Below are 19,936 nucleotides of genomic sequence, written 5' to 3'. Positions count from 1 at the left end.
TAAGTACAAACAAAATCTCCGTATGAAACAGAGCCCACATAAGAATTCTAATCCAAAGAATCTTAATTATCTAAAAAGATGAACATATGTAATAAAGAAAACAAAAAGTCTAACAAAAGCAGTTATAGGGAACATGACTGCTAGGAAGACTTATTGTAGAGAGCTTATACTTAGTTCCTATCTTCAATAATGCTCTGAAGTGGCATTATTAGTTTTATAAGATACATTTACAGACAGAACCTACTTGGGCTGCAATTCCATGAACACTACATAGCAAGTCCCATTCAACTTGGTGAGACTGACTGCTGAGCAAGCACACACAAGATTGCACTATTAGATTCAATGGAACTTAAAACGCTCTGTCTTTTTCTGAAAACGTGTAAGAGGACTCATACCAATCAACCATAGAAGTGTGTCCTTTCCAACATAAGCACCTACCTCCAATGCTCTCTTAATGGGTTTTCTTACTTGCACTGAGAATTGTAATACAACTTCGATATATTTACCTAGAAATGTAACGGGATTTACAAGCCACTAGGCTTAGAATGAGAGACTTAAACTTTAAGTCAAAGTGAGTCTTCTAACATAGAGCACTCAAAGTTTGAGAGCCAGGACTATACTAGCGCAAGTGTGGTGTACGGTTACTCTCTCTCATTCCTAGTAATCTCAGCTTTCATCAAACCTGTTCTGAGTGCTCTTCTAGGCCTTGTTGATTCTGAAGAAGTGTTCAAAATTAGCCAGGCATTGGGCACATTTTGCACCTGGCTATTGGCCACTTGCGACCATGTAAAGATGCCAGGGTGCCAGAAGGCGTCTGATATCTTCACCAACTGGAGATACATGCCTGAGGATCATTGGATCTGGACTGTTTTCACACACTGATACCACATCCTGTAGAATTATATCAGTTATATTTTATCTGCACAATCAGAATGAATTTCAGGAACCCTTTTTTTTTTTTTTTTTGGTGCAGCCTGAGCAGGGGCAGTGAACAACATTACAGTCAACTGTTGTAGCTTGTCTTCACTTACCCTACCGCACTGCCCTGCTCACAGTTGTGAATATTCTTAGGTTATGAATGGTCCGTTCACCATTAAGAAAAAGAAGCAGGAATAGGCCACTGTATTTGTGGACTTTCCCTGGATCAAGAGACTTTTCTTCTTTAAGTTCCCAACATTCTTAACCTAGCTCAAGGTTGTCATCTGAACTAGCCAGAGGTTTAACCGATAATCAATCACAGTCATTCCATCATTCGAAAAATAAGACTTTAGACCCATCTTGCCCAAAAATGGCAATTATGCATTCCGTTTTGTCAACTGCAACCTTGGTTTAAGGAGCCATTTGGCCCCTAGCTTATATATCTGACTTTCTAACACCGTTCTGAAGTCATATTTAGAAAGTCTGCAATATGCTGTCTGCAAAAGACTCAAAGCATACATGCATTCTAGAAAGTGTTTCCTAGCACTTTAAGTCTTTCATATTATCAGTATTATCCTGAGGTTGTCAACTTGCACAGCCATCAAAGTTACCGTATTTTTCGCTCTATAAGACGCACCAGACCATGAGACGCACCTAGTTTTTGGAAGAGGAAAACAAGAAAAAAAATATTCTGAATCTCAGAATCCAGAACAATAGGGATTGCTGTGCAGCGAAAGCAGCGATCCCTCTTGCTGTTCTGGCTTCTGGGATAGCTGTGCAGCCTGCATTCGCTCCATAAGACGCACACACATTTCCTCTTACTTTTTAGGAGGGAAAAAGTGAGTCTTATAGAGCAAAAAATACGGTATATGCATATTAAAAACTGAGGAAAAGCTAGGAGCCAATGCCAATCAGGCCACTTCTTGGTTATAGCATTTAGAGCATTTTCTTATGTGAGGCTCAGTTTGGGAAGACAGTTGAGCTAGGAATTGGCAGCAAAGATTCAGTGTTTATGTCAAGCACAACGTTTAAATGTTAGTTAATGCATGAGCATAGAGGTGGAGGCAGAAGGTCAACTGCTTCAGTCACAGCTTTTTTCACTTGACATCTGGACAAATACTACCAGCCTCTCAAAGAAAGAAAGCAGCAATTGATTAATTATTGCAGAGAACATATATGAAAATGCAAAGTGTTCTAGACTGTTAGGAATAAGTACTGTAGCACTGTCATTCTTTTGGAGAGTTCAATAAACAAGAAAATCCTCAGTGACCTCAAACAGATGTCTTTTGAGAAATACAGCTTGTGCAGATGTAACACGTGAGTTTTACCTACAGTTAAGACATTGTAAGCAAGTTTCTCTCCTACATGGCACAAGTCTTCTGCAGGTTCTAAGTTCTAACTAATTTCTAGGTTGATATTAACACCAATGTCAACAAAAGCTAAGCATGGCAACAGTAGTTAACACTACTTTGGATTTTATCTTAACCATGGCTAAAAACCAGGGTTGGGTTAAGAGGGAACCCAAGTTAGTGTTAACTACTTGTGTCATGCTTAACCATGGTTAAAATGGCATAGGAAATTCACATCAGAAAGGAGATTGGCAATTGTGGAAGTATATGGTCTTGTGCCCTATGCCCAGTAATTTAACCATGGTTAAGAGATTAGAGATGCTAGTCTGGCAAAGCCCCATGGTGAATTTCTTGACTGACCCAGAGTATGCCATTGGCAACACTTATGGCTGGCAAATTTTATTTCTCCTTCCCTTCTACTATTGAACTGTTCTGTCAACCAGACCAGAGTGTCCTGCCCAACAAAGACGGTGTGATCCTAGGATGTTACCACTGATGCAGAACCATTTTTCACTTAAGTCAAATTTGGCTGAATTAGATAAAAATAGATTCTTCAACTTGTAGTCAGCTTAACCAAATTTGGCTACAGGCAGAATTCTATATTTTGATCTGCAAACAACTTCTTACTAAATCAATGAACCTAGGAAAATGTATTTGCTCCAAGAACAACAAACAGAACTCTAACCTGAAAAAAACCCCAAGCTTTTCCTAAAACTGGATTGACAAAATACAGTGGTACCTCAGGTTAAGTACTTAATTAGTTCCAGAGGTCTGTTCTTAACCTGACACTGTTCTTAACCTGAAGCACCACTTTAGCTAATGGGGCCTCCTGCTGCTGCCGTGAAACTGGAGCACGATTTCTGTTCTCATCCTGAAGCAAAGTTCTTAACCCGAGGTACTATTTCTGGGTTAACGGAGTCTGTAACCTGAAGCGTATGTAACCCGAGGTACCACTGTACATTCTTCTTTAATTTCAGAAAAGTCATTCCACAGAGATGCTCATAAAAGTTCATTACACATTCATAACCTGTACCAAGAAAGCAAGGCTGAAGTCACACTCTTATTTACTTGAACCCTAATTATAATCAATTGGATTGTTATGGCTAAATTTCATAAGATACAGGAAATCAGTCATGGGACCGAATGGCAATTTTACTTTGTAGCTGTGGGAGTTTCTGGTTCTGATCAAAGCAGCAGCACTAAGGAGGTTTCTAAACCCTTCTGCTCATAGGGTTTCTCCTACCCTGAAACTGCTAACACTGTGCAGGGGAAAACAGAGCATGGTTAAATACTCATCCCTCAGTACCATTGCTCTCATCACCAAAATCAGATCCATGCACCCGAGCCTGCTGTAAAAAAGGAAATTACAATGTCCAGTGATCTAGATCTCTTGGTTCTTGTGTAGTTTGGGCCACATATAGTATTCAAAGTTGTCAAAGCTTTTCTGAGGAAATTTTAGAAGGAAAGTTACTTGATATTTTTAGAAGATACTATGCAGCTAATCCATACAAGTATTATTTCATTACTATATGTGCGCGTGCATGCGCATAGACATTTACTTTAAGCTTTGGATTAACCCCTACACAACTCCTATGTATTCAGAGGAGAGGAGAACAAAAGAAGTTCTACTGATGGCTACAAAACATTCCTAGCAGCAGAATGCAAATTCTAATTTTCAGCTGGGACTGGAAGGAAGATCATTTCAGTGGCAATGGGACCAGTTGCTGAAAAGGGGGTACTGAACTTGGCATTGACACTTACTCTGAGCCACTTCCTTCTTATTTCAATGAAGCTTGTGTGTTAGATTTACCAAAAAAGTTTTCCAACAAACTTTCTCATATTGAAACTATATGTAAACACAATTTCAGTCTACATTTTACAAGGGTTACTATATCGGATCTGCCCTTATTAGTCAAACATGAAAAAGCCTTCTATGCAACTCTAAACTTCGGTATCTTATTTCAGTGGTGCATACACACAATTTGTCCAATAAAAAGGAAAATTTGAGATAGTACAGCAACCCCATGAGTGCATATATGAATGTCACGAATACTTTGCTATGTAATCAGAGTAATATACCTGATCTAGAATTTATGATCCTTCAGTCTTTGCAATGTAAACATTCTGCACAGGACAGCAGACATAGGGATGGCTCTTACATTACTTTAGTGATATTCTTGTTCCTGCAAGATAGCTCCCATGCTGCATCAATAACTTAGGTAATGCTGAAATTGTACAGAGCCTTGGGAGGAGTGGCATTGTTGTGGTGAGAAGTCGTCCCCTCCACCCCTCCCAATGATCTTATTATTACATGCATTATTGAAGCTGTGTGAAAATTCACTACATGAAAGTGGCAAACACTCCCCCAGGATGGCATAAGAACCAACTTTAAGTGTAAGCAGAGGAAGAAGTTAAAATTTGGACTACGAAATTGCCAAAATGTCTGCCGGTTATTTGCTGGCTAGGGTAACTGTTTCTATTGTTAAGGGTTTTCCAACTCAACAGCTAAAACACTGTCAGCAATAGAAGTCAGATGCCACAATCCGATACCTTCTTATTTGTGAGTAAGTCCCATTTAACACAATGGGACTTATTAAGGAGGTAGGAATATTACTGCATTTTCAGTTACAGACATTATGTATATATAGTGGTACCTCGGTTGTTGAATGTTTCGGAAGTCAAACGGTCTTCTGGAATGGATTAAATTTGACAACCAAGATACCACTGTATACAGAAGGAACTACTCAGTTCCTTCTGTATATTCTCATATTTGTCTGGTATTCCACCTTTTTTGGTATTCCACCTTGCTGGCAACAATCCAACAGAGACTAGAAACCTGTGGCCAAGTAATTGGCTGGTTAGTTCAAGCCAATATCTGGAATAACAGACATATTCTTGACCTATTTTCCCCTTAGGGCTGCCATGCCACAATGGTACAGTAACAAATGACCGTTTCTTGGTCAGGATCTAGACCAATCTTGCCCAAGATAGTAGGCTAAACCATCTGGAGGGTACAGCTGCCATCATCACCAGGCGTTAGGGTCAATGTTCAGGGATGATGGGAACTGCAGTTCAGTAACTTCTGGGGGCCCCACAAGTTCCTTACCCTGTGTTAGGTGGTTGAAGCTTTCCATTGTAACAAAGTGGTATGTATGTGTTATACAGTCCTCAAAAGACGTAATTATTTTTAAAAGACATTAGGAATTTAACACGGTCCACATAGCTGCCTTAGAACATCCCTCTGGTACAGAAGTACACAATTCATATTACCTTCAGGGCAAAGTTATATTTCCCTTGCTAAGAGGACTGTATCACTGCATTAACCACTGAAAAGCATAGGCTATTATTCCAACGTGTATGCACAAACACACATATAGCTTCTTAAAGCTACCGTATTTTTTGCTCTATAAGACTCACTTTTTCCCTCCTAAAAAGTAAGGGGAAATGTGTGTGCGTCCTATGGAGTGAATGCAGGCTTCGCTGCTATCCCAGAAGCCAGAACAGCAAGCGGGATCGCTGCTTTCGCTGCGCAGTGATCCCTCTTGCTGTTCTGGCTTCTGGGATTCAGAATATTCTTTTTCTTGTTTTCCTCCTCCAAAAACTAGGTGCGTCTTATGGTCTGGTGTGTCTTATAGAGCGAAAAATACGATATTTTCCCTTACACCCTAATTTTCTCTGTGTCTCACAGCCTGCTTTCTCCTTTCTTTACACAGCTGCACATCTCTCTGAAGAGCTAAGAACTCACCCTCCTTTCCATGCTCTCTCTCACCACCATTTCTGTGTCCCCACTCTCAGCAACCATTTTTTTTTTTACTGCTGTCTACCTAGAGCAACCTTTCTCAACCTTGGGTCCCCAGATGTTTTGGGCCTACAACTTCCATCATTCTTAGCTAGCAGGGCCAATGGTCAGCGGTGATGGGAGTTGTAGTTCAACAACATCTGGGGACCCACGGTTGAGAAAGGCTGACCTAGAGGGTTCCCTAAAGCCCCATTTCTCAGCAACCTACTCTTTTCCCATAGCAATCTTCCTGTATTACCCCAGGTACCTGTGCGCCCTCATTTCTGTTGTCCCCATCCTCTGCTGGCTACTGCATTTGCTGACGGACAAACCAAGCACATGCCAAGGGCCTCAAATGACTGAAAACAGTACTCCTTGTGCAGAATTTTGGCTGAGGCAATCCCTGAATAGAAAATGCTATTAATAATTGATTATTATTAATCATAAATATTATTAATGCAGTTCAGGAGGAGAAGCTCTTGTCAGTGGCTGGCTTTTTAACTGCTTCTGAAGAAAACTGCCCTGCCAAGAACCAAAATTTAAAAATTAATCTATGCATAGTTTTGGTCCATTACACGCCACACACCAGCATGTAAGGAGGACACACTAACGGGTATGTGTGTGTGTCTCAGTTTGTAAAGTAACACAAGCTATCACAAACCAAAGTCCAGGGCTTTGCATACCCCCCATTTTTCTGGTGCCTCTGCATCCCCACTTCTCAAGCTAATATCTCCTTTTCCCTCTGTATCCATTTCCCCATTCCATAGATTTATCTGAATTTACCAACTCTCACTTATTTCTCCCTTCTTTCACCACCCTATAAGTCTATCAATATCCAATTTTATCCCCTTTCCCTCTCTGCACCAGTACATATTTTTCTGTACCCTTAGCTGTTACTGGTTTTCCCCCTCCCATTTCTTTATCCTCTATTTTTGTTCCATTTCGGTCTCCCTCTGCCCCATCCATCCTTATTCCTCACCAAATTCAGTGGAAACAGCCCACTCCTTGCCTCTTAGCTCCCAGGAATGGAATGTGCATTATACTGTGGCTGCCTGCACCGGGCTAGAAACACGGGCATGAATCTATTCTGTGCCTCTGAAGCCAGAGAAATAATCCAGATCTTCTCCCATCCCCACTTCCACCTTTCATGGTTTTTGGGCAGGCCTTAGATGGTTCCACAAATATGCTGGAAAGGGCCATAAACATTTATTTATTACTAATAATTGTTTGAAGTTGTTAGCCACATCACAACTGTTCTTGGGAAGCTATTGCAACCTGTTGCCAAGTGTCCAAACTAGAGGTGTAGATCATATCCCTCAGAGTCTTGAAGGAACAGCCGTCACTGCATGTACCTCCAGAAAGGCCACTCTTGAGCAGCAAGTCTACAAATGTATTATGTAGGGCAAATCTAGCTATTGACAAGATTTGCCTTATTTTTCCTGAGAGGCTGAAAATGAGGTCAAGATTCTGCAGAGATGGGTAAAAATCCCTATCCTTGCATTAGACCACCTAGTAAAAATGCATTGGGTCAACTTGTCTGCATATGAAAATGTACCCTTTTTAAAAAAAAAAAAAAATGGCACAGCGGTTATTTCAGTATATATGATCTTAAAAAATCAATACAGCAATCCCGCAATTTACAGGTAGGACTGCCAAAGTCTTTTTTCCCAGATGCCTGCCCCTTTCCAATATATATATATTTCTTGCCAAGTGCATAAAGCTGAATGCACACAGGTAAATGTGCATAAATCGCAGGCTTACTGCATTGCAAATAATCCAGGTAGCACAGTTATCTTTTTAAAAGTTCTGTAATACTGGCAAGAGGTCAAACAAAAGAGAAGTGGGTCAAACAAAAGAGAATATTCTGTTTTGTCCTTTCCAGTCTCCTCACTCCCCCCCCCACCGCCTGCCCCTCCACGCCATGAACACTTTTGCCCTTTGATTCAATAGCTGGTTGCACTACACCCAGAATATGCGAACAAGGATATCCTGGCAGGACAAAAAACCTTAGTGATGGCTATTGGGTTTATTAAGCCTATAAGTATGAAGATCTATTATGATAATTAAGACATTTAAAATAAAGAGACTGGCTTCTCACACCACAGACTTCTACAGCAATTCCCTCAGAATGTGTTTCACCTCTCAGTGCAGAAAATATCTTATTGGATTGCTCTTACAATATGAAATCACTTCATTCAATCATTCTTGAGGAGATGCTATACTTTATATGTCATGAGATCAGGAATTCACTTTATTATCTGAAACACAGTACCTAAACAAAAGAGAGAGATTGCCACTTAAAATGAAACACCCTGGTGAAATATCCTCTATAGCTGTGAAATAGGTTGGTGGCAAAAGGAGTAATATCTAGAAAAAGGTAAAGCTTGTAGTTGTGAGAAAACAGCTGGTGTCACCAAAGCACTGAGGTGGAAGGGGTGGGGGAAAGAATTTGAGGCTACTCTAGTGCCAAAATCAGACAGTGAGAATGGGTGGAGACATAGTGGGTTCTGATGATTCTAGGAATGGTTGCAGATGAGCAAGTTTGGGAGGGAGCTTGAAATTTGCTGGCTTTGAAACGGCTGAAGCACCAGAGAATGAGTAAAGGAAGTTCAGAGGAGCCAATATCATTTGGGAGTGAGTTAGGTATACGAATATAGGTATTTATCAAGCAGTTACAGTGCCTAAGTACTGTATACTGGTAATTACTGTTGCATAAGAAATCTTCAAAATGCATTTTATCCTATTTTAATATCACCCAGCTTCCTTTACTCAGAAAGGAAAACTGTGCTGTCTGATAAGTCATTTGGTTCACAATAATTCTATGTAACGATTACAAAACTCCATCCAAACATGGTAATTCAAGCAATCCTTCAGAAGCACAATGTCGATGCAAAACGTATAAAGCATTAGGTGCCTAGGACTCTCCCAAGAGCACTCCAGTTTTGACTGTACACATTGCTGTATTTAACAGTAGTGGGGACAGTGACAGTCAAGGATGCACAGGATACTGCTTACAATAAATACATTAGGGATGTGTGTGCGTGTTTTAAATTTCACTGAAACTCAAAAGTATGTTTTACAGTTAAAAAAAGCACACATCATCACTCATAAAATAGCATTCAGCATACAAGACGGCAGACGCCTTTGAATATAAAGCATTTCATCAGGGCAACAGCAATATCTGTTTTGAAGCAAGGTATATTACAGTTTTTAAAATGCTCTTGTGCAGGCACCTTTCAATTAAAAGTAATAGCCAAGCCACCATCTCTTATTTTGAATAACTGCCCCAAACATGTCAGAACAGCCAACTATGCGAAATGCTCTGGGACTTGCTTTGGCAGCTACCACTACAATTTCTTCTTAACCTAAGGTTGGTAATTATTTCCTTTCATCTGGCAGAGGGGGAAAAATGAAACAGAAAACAACTACTTTTAGATCGTGTTCAGACACGTACATTATTCCCTTTTACCTATGGCTGAACCATTGTGCCCCAAACTTTTCGACATGTTGTTTTGTCTCCCTTCCCCACCCCCACCCCAAGCCCCCTCCTCACAAATATCAAGTTAAACGGTTTTGGCAGCTTCAATAGATGAATAGACCTAATACATGGTACTACGAGACATAAATCTGGGGAAAGACATGCTGGCAATTGTTATGCCCTGCTGCCATTCTGTGTTGTTCCAAATGGTAATTGACACGCCCAGTAATTTAACAGTACCAGACAGTCCTCTCTGCCCCATCTCTAGTAAAACACTTGCCTCTCTGTTCTTTAATCTGATTGGCATTATAGGGGTGTACATGAAGCTCACTATTGATAAGAAACAGTTATCCCTCTAATGCTCCATATGAAAACATCTCTAGATTATAGTTTCATGCACTGAATATAATGGGGAGTGGGGGGTGGAATATGTTGTAAAACTCTTCCTATAATGCCACACAGCTTTAATACATTTTTTTCTCTGGTCCTCAGCCGGTTTTCTGCAGGGCTTCCCTCAGTTTCCATGGCTCTGCTTTGAGTCATGTACCAAAATGCTACAGTACTGAACTGAATGACGTCTGAATCATAACTTGGCACAAAATACGTTTGAAAGAGAGGGGGTAAGGCAAGCCCTTGCCTTGCTCGACAGGGATAGGTCAAACCAACAGTCATTGGAAGGGCCATCAAAAGTAGCCTTCAAGGGGAAGAATCTGACTAGACTCTGATCCTGTGTAATGCCATGCTCAAAGCATGCAGCATGGCTACTGCTTCTTCTCTCTCTGCAGCAAGGCGGCAGGAACGGGCTTTTTCCCTTTTGCTGTTCAAGAGATGGTCCAGTGACCTTTGGCTGTTCAGAGAGCTGGGCAAGAAGCGATCTGTTGCAGCGGGCTTCCGAGGCATTCCATGCATTCCTGCACTATCTAAAAGCTCCAGGAACAAACAACGTGTCCCCCTCCCACACACAGGCACACACCTGCCTTCTCATTCGCCCAGAGCGCCAGCAGCTTCCGTCCACACACCACCACCGTCTGTCGCACTCCTCAAACATGCAGCCAAAACCAAGCAGTCACTGCCGCTGCTGCCCCCTCCTTCTCTCTCCCTACCGGGTGACTGCAGAGGGACAGTAGTTGGGGGTCCCCTACTGAGGAAACCCAGGGCAAAGAGAAAGAGAGAGAAAGAGAAAGCACGAGAGCCACAGACATTTTCTGGCTTCGCTACTCGAGCCTGGTTGCATGTGGCTCTAACAAGCAAATGGGAGAAAATACAAGATGGGGGCGAGGTCGAGTGAGGGGAGACTGCAGGTTAAGAGGGAAGGATTTAGAGGGCCAGGAAGAGAAAAGGGGGTTGGGGGTTGGAAGCAGCTGGTTAACCAGGGAAACAAGAGGAAGGGGATAGGACGTTGTTGTCCCTCCCCGCTTTTAAAGACAAGAGGCTGAAGAAGCAGGAAGAAATTTATACCAAGAGAACATGGGGAATTCCAGCAAAGATGAGGGAATGGGCAGGGAATTGTAAGGGTTTAAAGGACATGCAAAAGGCAGGGGAGGATTGAAGGGGCTTATACTCAGGCAGACAAGGGCGTGGGGTTTTACTGGGGCTCAGTGAATGAAAAAGTACAGGGGAGGGGGGGAAATACTGAAAAGCAGTATTACTTGTAAAATAGAGTATAAAAAGCTTTATAGGAACCAGAGGACGTTCACTCTGAGAAGAGGCCAGAACTAAAAAGGGAAGCTATTTAAGGAAATGATCGTCTATTAATGAGGGAAATGCAAAGGTTTAGAAAGCAAGAAATGAGGTTAAGAAAAGGGAATAAGAATGTATTGAGAGTGCTTTTAGGGGATATTTTGCGATACTGGAGGGGAAAAACATTCTCAGGGCAAAGGGGTAAAACTGAGATTAAGCAAAAGACACTTGATGGGGATAGGTATTTGAGGGGGCAGATATGAATGTGGAATCATACAGGAAGGTAGATTCATGGGAAGCCTAATTATGCAAGGAAGGGCAAAGGAGATCAGTAATAGAGAGGAAGGAATTTCCATAAGGGAAGTTGTTAACATGAGAAAGCAGGGTATTTAGGTGGAGTCGGTTGAGCAGGAAGGGAAACTGATGGGGAGAAAGAAAAGGACACTCTGGGGACAGGAGGAGGGAAGAGTAATCGAAAGACTCATGTTTTAGGATGGAACCACAAGCAGGGCAGAGGTGTTTAGAGGGAAAGGATGAGAACCAACGGGAAAGGTTACTTAGAGGGTAAATGAGTGGATCTTTGGAGGAGGCGATGAAGGAAAGGAGAAAAACTGAGCAGCAGCGATGTTTTTAAGGACATTAAAGGGGCTGAATAAGCAAGGAAGGGATAGGCAGTTTAAGCAGAGCCAAACAAAGCAGAGGAAACACATTTTTACCAAGGGAGGGACTAATTATGGAGCTTGGCAAATCTGGTGTGTGTGAGAGAGGGGGTGCTGGGGGGGGGAATAAAAAACAAAAACAAAAAGCAGATCTTCGTAAAGGGGACAGAGTAAGATGGGAAGGGAGAGGCGAGCAGGAGGCAAAAAAAGAGCAGAGCAAAAACCATTTTCGAGCAGGAGATCTGAGCTCAGGCAGGCTGGAGAGGAAGCAGGTAAGGCAGTGAAGAGGCGAAGGAGGGAGAGTTTTGAAAGAAGCTTAAGAAGAACAAGGGGAAGGTGGCTGGGGGAAAGGTCCGGGGAGTGAAGATTTCCTTCCTCGCTCCCTTCATCCAACCCAGGAAGATTCCCCCCCCCCAACACAGGTTGCTCCTTTCTGTGCCCCTCTTTTCCTGCACCCGCCGCAGCGCTGGGTGCTGAGCTGCCTTGCCTCCCTCCCTCCTTCCCTCGGAGACAGAGCGGCTGAGATACCTCCACTCACCGCGTTCAGACGGAGCGGGCTGGGCTGGGAGGGGGGCGCCCCGCCGGCGCTGGGTCTCGGCTTGCGCGGAGGGGCCGCAGCCACCCCGCCGGGAAGGGCCCCTACCCCGGGGTGTCCATGATCGTGCTGCTAATGTGCCACCGCCGAGCAGCACAGAGGAGTCCTCCTCCTCCTCCTCTTCCTCCTCCTCCTCCTCCTCCCTCCTCGCAGGCTCTCTGCTCCCGCTTCTTCCCGCCCCTTCGCTTCTCCTCCTCCCTTCTCGGAGCTAGACGTCAACAAGGCGCCCTGCCCTGCGCCTCGCCCCGATTGGAGCAGCGAGCCTCGGGAGGGGTCGCCATTGGCCGCCGGCTCGCGTCAAACCGGCCAATGGAGGGGAGGCCTGAGGTTGCTAAGGTTACTGATGCTGTGAGGAGACCCGGCGGAGTGGAAGAAGGGGAGGCTGCGGTTCCTTCAGGCCAGGCGGGCGTTTTGCAGGGGGGGCGGCCGTTGGGTGTGTATAACTGTTGGGACTTCCCGGGGTGGTGGTCGTGGAAGTGGAATTATTATGTGGTACCAGGAAGGGAAAGATAGCCGTGATAAAAATAAAATAAAAACTGGATGAGGAAGGAGTAAACGCGCAGGCGGATCCTGTGGCCACTGGTGACTGTGGGGATCGCCCTCAAGACGCAGCGCATGATCATAGGATGGCAACCTTTGCGCTGTTCTTTTTGCGCGGGCGCGCAAGCACACGCACGTGTGGGCTCCTCATTTCCCGCCAGAAAAGGCTCCACCTTTTCAGTGTTTTGGTTTTTTTTAAAAAAGAACGATTGTTAGAACTGTAGGGATCCCAAGGGTCACCTAAGGCAACCCCTTGCAATGCATGCAGGATGAGTGGGGGGGAAGGGGATGGGGGACAAAGAAAGTGGTAATTAAAGTTCATTTTCTGGACTTTCCCCATAGCTGTCTGCGTGACCTTTGCATAGCTGCTTTTTAATCGGAATGGAGGGGGTGCTTGCTTCGGATACCGAACTTGTAATCAGGTGTCACATTGGGTACTCTTTTTCACTCTTGTGGTAAAATGGTGGATTTCCCATCCCAAACTCGGGCTTCTCCATTTATATTTCTGAGTGAAGCAGAGGTTCTTCTCTATGGCTATGGAAGCAAAGGGTGGGTAGCTATTCCAGAGGAGATAATACAAAGAATGTTTGTTATGTAGAATTCCCACATAATATTGTGCCTATTGCTTGAGACAGTTCCTATTGTGTTTCCTGTTCCTGATTAATTGCTGTCTTTATTTTATTTTTGGTGGGGTTGTGGTGGAGGGTTTGGGAATGCCATTAAATAATGTTAATGTTAATGCATTCATACAGTAGGGACGTGGGTGGCGCTGTGGGTTAAACCACAGAGCCTAGGACTTGCCGATCAGAAGGTTGGCGGTTCGAATCCCTGCGACGGGGTGAGCTCCCATTGCTCGGTCCCAGCGCCTGCCAACCTAGCAGTTCGAAAGCACGTCAAAGTGCAAATAGATAAATAGGTACCGCTCTGGCGGGAAGGTAAACAGTGTTTCCGTGTGCTGCTCTGGTTCGCCAGAAGCGGCTTAGTCATGCTGGCCACATGACCCGGAAGCGGTCTGTGGACAAATGCCGGCTCCCTCAGCCTATAGAGTGAGATGAGCGCGCAACCCCAGTGTTGGTCATGACTGGACCTAATGGTCAGGGGTCCCTTTACCTATTCATACAGTTGAGGATATGCTGTTTTTACAGTTACCGTCTTCTCCTCATCTCTAAAGCTAATAAGTGAGTAGGGTGTAGAACCAATATTGGTGGTGCAGAATATTCCATGGTGGAGAAACCACCGCCTTCATTGTTGTGGTGACAGTGGGGCAGGGTGGCAGGTTTTTTCATTTTGCTTCTCCTTGACTCCAGTGGGAGGGGAATTACAACACTCCACCACAACTGACATAGCTTCTGTTCCCTTTGAGGCCATGTTGACCAAACAGGGGAGCCTAGGATAACACTAGCAGCTTCATACCCAGTGTTTCTCGAGAATTCCAAGAAACCAAAAAATCAGTGCAGTTTTGAAACTTCAGTCTGCCATCTTGGTTCAAAATGACATCCATTTGTATAAAAACATAGACTAAAATCTGCTCCTTGAACTCAAGAACCATCGTGTAAAACTTAGTTATCTATCTTAAGAAATGTCTAAATGTATCGTGAACAAACAACTTCCCAAAATATTTAGTAGTTGTTATAGAGCAGTTATTATTCTCATATAACATCCTCTTTGTTTTTAAATCATATGATTGCCTCCAGACTGCAGCAATGCTGATTCTTTCTTGATTGTCTAAATACAAAATGCCAGTGTACTGCTTTCTTTCAATCCTCTTGATGATTTTCCCCTTCAATCCTATTGAGATGTTAGCTGTTGCTAGTTGTGATTGAGGTACAGCTATGCTATACTAAATAGAACCACATCCATTGTGAGATTAAACATTAAACATTCACAAGCTTTAAAAACGGAAATGCAGGAGACAAGAAAGAGCCTTCAGCAATGTGCAATAGGGAGGAGAGCTTGGGTCAGAATAGGGTGTGTTACAAGTATACAATAATGTCCCGCTTCTCATTTCTGGAATGTTGGAGGCTACGCTGTGTGTTTATGGCACAGGGTTTTAACTTGGCACTTATGTCTTTCTCCTGCAGTAATGTAATTGTTATGCACTAACCACTCCAGGCTGGAAGAATCCCAGACACCTGCTTGCCTAAATATTTGATAAAAGTGCCTTAAGAACTTCAGATTTGTGTTGCAGCTGTGATCAGCGCTGATACTGAAAAGTTGGAAGAGAGTAAGATGCTATTGTAAGAAACTGCCAGTGAGTAGGGTTGCCATATTTTGTGACACCTCAAAAGTTGTTGAGCTTTTTTTAGACAAACCCCAAAGTTGATGAACAATTTTTCGATCCAGAACAAACCGCTGCCCACCCCCCCGGACGTCACTTCTGCCTTTGAAATCCCATTCCAGGTGTATGGCAGCCCTAAATAATGGTGCAGTCCTGTACTTGAGATCTGGGGTTGTGTGATTTGGTGAAAGTCCTTCCACACTGGAGGATGACCAAACCACTGCTGCCATGATAGATCTGCTGACTGAATACCACAGAAACACTGGTTGAACATGCTGCTGGTGGAGCCAATCCACCATTGAAGACATCGGCAGAATGGCTGATCTGGAGTAGAGTCATGGGCAGAGGTTATGTGGCATAGGACAGGAGTATGCTTACGCCATATTCTGTTATCCTTCAGTCCATGACCACACTCCTTTTGATGGTGCAAAAAAAATAAAAAAATCCCCATTGACTTCAGCATGTCCTGGCTCATCCTCTTATCTCGTTGGCAAAATATTTTTTTTTCCTTTCCTGGGTGGCCCTTGACCCTTTGTCCCAGGAGTGCTCTGTGTGCTTTCTGGAGGCATCCTATCCTGGGAGCTGTGTGGGTGCTGAATTGCAGGGTTTTTTCCCCTTCCCCTTTGCGTTTTGTACTCCAAAACAGTGGTTGTGAGTACTACAAGGGGATTCAAGCTGCAACCTAGAGGGATCCCTGGAGCCTAGCTTTGCCAATGTTGTTGCCCATGCTGATGGATTTGGTTTGCTTTGGTATTCTGTATGTTGTGGTGAGATGTTTGTGTGCTGGGAGCACGTCCCAGAGGTGAGTTCATTGCATCCCTCTGCATGTGGGCATGATTGTTAGACACTGGTGGTGTTTCCAGTGATGATGGATGCCTGCTGGTCTTCTTTAAAAAAACATTTTTGTATTTTATGTGTGTTCCTCTCTATGCCTGGGCTAATCATGTATAAGAATGTGGTCATCGTTTTGCAGGCGTAGAGGCATATATACCACCCCGGGCGTAATGGAAGTGTAGGACTGCTCTGTAATTTTCCTTAGGAGACATTCCAAATGGCTACTTTAACACTAAACACAGCTTGTGAAACTTTTCTCTCACAGTTTCTGAGGGCAAGAACAGAACAAAAAAAATCAGTTCCTGGATCACTGACAGTCTTCAAGATTACATACCACACAACCATCTAGGAGCAAAATGGAATTTGATGACGTAGAAGCTCTGTGAAGCTTCACTTTCTGTGGCACATCCATTTCCAAGAGTTTCTGAAATATTGTGCTGTAGGTGATTAAGAAAAAAGAACTATAATTGGGGTTTGTTTAGAGATGCAATATACAAAAAGCATGGATTGGTTTCCTGCTCTCAGAATAAGGAGCTTGGCTTTATAGCTGATTAATGTTCTAGTATAAGTGTGATAACTTTAGAAAAGTTTCACATGGTTATCACTTTTTCCATTCATAACTATTGTAGGCGACTCAGACTTCTGCATTGAAATTTTTATAGTGGACTCTGCGTCTAATACCCAGCCCTAAACATATTATATGGAACTAAGTCCTATTGAAATAAATTGGGCTAGCTTGCAAGTAATGATTTTAGGATAAGAGTGTTAATGTGATAGGATTCCTCCCTTTCCGACTCCCCTGGGTCTCCATCCTCAACTTTGTTGGTTGGCTATAATTTCATTTAGTGCTGCTGATGTTACATCGTAAACTTCCAGCTAAAGACCTTCAGGCCTAATTACAGCTTTAATGTGTAACCACTTCTGGATTGAGTCCAATTTTTGTATAATACACTATTGTGCTCATGCCCTGGGCTGATGCTATTGCACACAAATAAAAGCTTGTTACATGATTAGAAACATCTTCTTTTGGGTGTGAAGCTAAGCTAACTTTTATGTAAAAGTATGAATATAATAACCAAGGCAGCATACAGTCACTTGTAAAGATCCTATGCCAATTTGCAGTGGGCAGTTATCTGTCAGCATATTGCACAATATTCCATAGTTGTTTCAACAAAGCTTATGGAAAGTTCAAAAATGTTTAAACTTCTAAATTAAATTGTAACAGATATTTCTTTTGAAGGCTCCTTGAATACTGTACGTGGAATGAACATACAGTATTTCCTCATGGAAGTAAGTTTGTTTTAAATCAGTGAAAATTCTGTTTAAATGTGTGTAAGTTGTTCATTATTTTGCAGTTTGATTTAAAAATAAGAACAGAATGGTTTTGGGTTGGTGGGTTGTGATAAAATGGCTGCTTCTTCACTGTATTTCTGAGCAAATAAAGAGTAAGATTTGGACTGTAATTTATATTTGATGCAACAGTTTCTTGCTCCAAATGTTCAGCATGTTCAACAGATGGACATTTCTCAACCCTTGTAATTTTTCTGTGGTGGTCAGTGATGTAGGTTTCCTGAAAATTTTTGAACTGGGGTAATTTGCATAGTATAATTTTCAGTTTGCATCAGAAATTTTTCTAGTGCCCAAGAGAGTGATCTAATTTAGCATGCTTACTTTACTTGCTTGGTACTGTATTTGCAGTTGGCATCCATTCACTGTTACTAATGAACTTATGGGTAGGAAAATTTTCCACAGGGAAGAAAAAGCACTAGGGGGAAAGTTCTGTTTTGGAAGATGTTCTGCCCCACAAATAAAAACAAATAAACAAGGCAATAGATGTGGTTGGTTTTACTGTTGCTGCTTTATTTAAGTTCTCATAGGCTTATTTATTATTTACTTATTTTAAAATATTTATATACTTATGTGTATCCAGAATTTCCTAGCAGTTACAAATTAAAACTGCATCAAAAAACTGAACAATAAAATGAATACAACCAGCAGAATTAAAACTAAGCAGCTGTGAAATCCTGGGACCTTAGAGTGAAGAATGGATAATAATAATAATAATAATAATAATAATAATGGCATCCACATGGGTACACAGTGGAAAGTGTGTTATGTGAGCAAGATAACCTGTGCATCCTGGCGTAGTAGCCTTACCTTCATACATTTTCCATTACAAATATTTGAATTCTGATGTGCATAGGTGCTATATGACATGTAGCTCTCTTACATCTGTGGGAGTGGGTGCATAACTGAGGCACCAGGTTTTTCCAGCATCATTATAAAATTCTGTTCCATCATCAAATCAGTATGTTACATTTGCAAGAGAAAATCTGTTCTCTGGTCATACTTCAGGAAATTATGATGATATCTAAACTTAAAGAACTACACAGGAATCATTGGCTTGATGAAAATCCATTCAGTATTCCTGAAGTTGTGAGGCTTCAAAGTTCCCAGTTTAGTCAGTCATTTAATTTAAGAGCAAGTTACTCAGCAAATGCTAATTGTCAGACTGACACTTCCCAGATGGAAGCTGCTTCCCAAAAGGAAAAAAAAAGGCTGTCGCCAGAGTTAGAAGAGAGCTGCAGTGGAAGGCAGTAAGTGGGAAGGGAGAGATGCTATACATGTTGCTTGCATGGGATGTGCTAGTGCATGTGTACATTTTTATGAGAGAAGAGCTGCCACAATTTCACTTGGAATTGTAGACTTTGGTATGGCTCACTTTCTCTAATGATCTGCTGCTCATCTCTTTGAGATCTCTGCTGTGGTCTTTTGATTTGAAGCCTGTGATAACATTTGATTGCATTCTGGGGTTGTTATATGCAACTTTGTCTCAGCTTTAGTATTCTCTCACAGAGCAACATGTGGGGATAACAGTAATGGACTATATTATATGCCTAGTACACTTCCTGATCCATAGACATATAGGTATAATATAGGTATAACAATAAAAACAGCCTGCTCTGCAGGATGGATGTAAACTGATTTCTGAGATAACCAGTTAAAAAAACCCACATGTATATTAAAGTGAAATATAAAACTTTTTTTTTTAGAGCTCTAATAAAGTTAACATTTTTCGTGCACACACCCAAGTTCCTATTATTAAGTAGGATAAAAAAGCCTTCCATCTAAGAGGAGTTGAGGCTTACTAACTTACACTGACTAATGCACCAAAAAGCATAGAAATTGTCCTTTAAGGTGTCCGCTATAACTTCCACATCATGTACACAGCAAATGAATGTTCTTTATCTTGTACAGTGGTACCTCGGGTTAAGTACTTAATTAGTTCTGGAGGTCCGTACTTAACCTGAAACTGTTCTTAACCTGAAGCACCACTTTAGCTAATGGGGCCTCCTGCTGCTGCCACGCTGCCGGAGCACGATTTCTGTTCTCATCCTGAAGCAAAGTTCTTAACCTGATGCACTATTTCTGGGTTAGCGGAGTCTGTAAACTGAAGCGTATGTAACCCGAGGCACCACTGTATTTGCTTAAAACTTAGCCTCTATGCACTTAAACTTTTTCCTGATCTTTCAGCTCCAATCCTACTGTTCTCCAAGTTGTGGAATACTAAAGATCAGGGCATCATGTATGCTCTGACCACCTAACTGCACACTGGCTCACTGCTTTTCCTATATACTCATCTGGGTTAGATTGAAAACGGATTGTGTATTGGGGTGTGTGACAAGATTGACAAGCAGATTCAGCAAAGGGCACACAGCTGGGGAGAGACAGGCGCCGGATGATGTCTGCATCATCAGGATAAAAGGAGCAAGATAAAGGAAAAGGTGGTTCTTGCAATTATGAATAAACATGTATGCCATGCATAA

The 19,936-nt window shown here is 42.4% G+C and overlaps 2 protein-coding genes across 10 annotated transcripts in view; one reads left to right on the top strand and one right to left on the bottom strand.

The window, feature by feature from the left end:
* PKP4 (plakophilin 4) overlaps positions 1-12,535 on the bottom strand; it is an 88,004-nt gene extending 75,469 nt beyond the window's left edge. For all 5 annotated transcript variants that reach the window (XM_081005880.1, XM_081005882.1, XM_081005883.1 and 2 more), the window contains exon 1: positions 12,401-12,535. The gene's annotated coding sequence lies outside the window, so the exon portion shown is untranslated. The remainder of the gene's footprint in view (positions 1-12,400) is intronic.
* The window catches only part of CCDC148 (coiled-coil domain containing 148), a gene marked incomplete at its 5' end in the record, with an annotated part of 109,019 nt that continues 101,105 nt past the window's right edge, over positions 12,023-19,936 (top strand). Inside the window, 2 exons of one of the 5 annotated variants that reach the window (XM_081006981.1) lie at positions 13,364-13,419; positions 17,350-17,399. In XM_081006981.1, the coding sequence (XP_080863107.1) occupies positions 13,379-13,419; positions 17,350-17,399 (91 nt within the window). Of the gene's footprint in view, positions 12,135-12,517; positions 12,891-13,363; positions 13,420-15,786; positions 16,549-17,349; positions 17,400-19,936 lie in introns of those variants that run through there. The other 4 variants (XM_081006982.1, XM_081006980.1, XM_081006979.1 and 1 more) reach the window with 4 other exon arrangements.

The sequence above is a fragment of the Podarcis pityusensis genome, assembly GCF_964106645.2.
Source record: "Podarcis pityusensis genome assembly, chromosome: 1".
NCBI lineage: Eukaryota > Metazoa > Chordata > Lepidosauria > Squamata > Lacertidae > Podarcis > Podarcis pityusensis.
The sequence above is the reverse complement of the archived record's forward strand: the minus strand, read 5'-3'. Positions and strand labels throughout refer to the sequence as shown.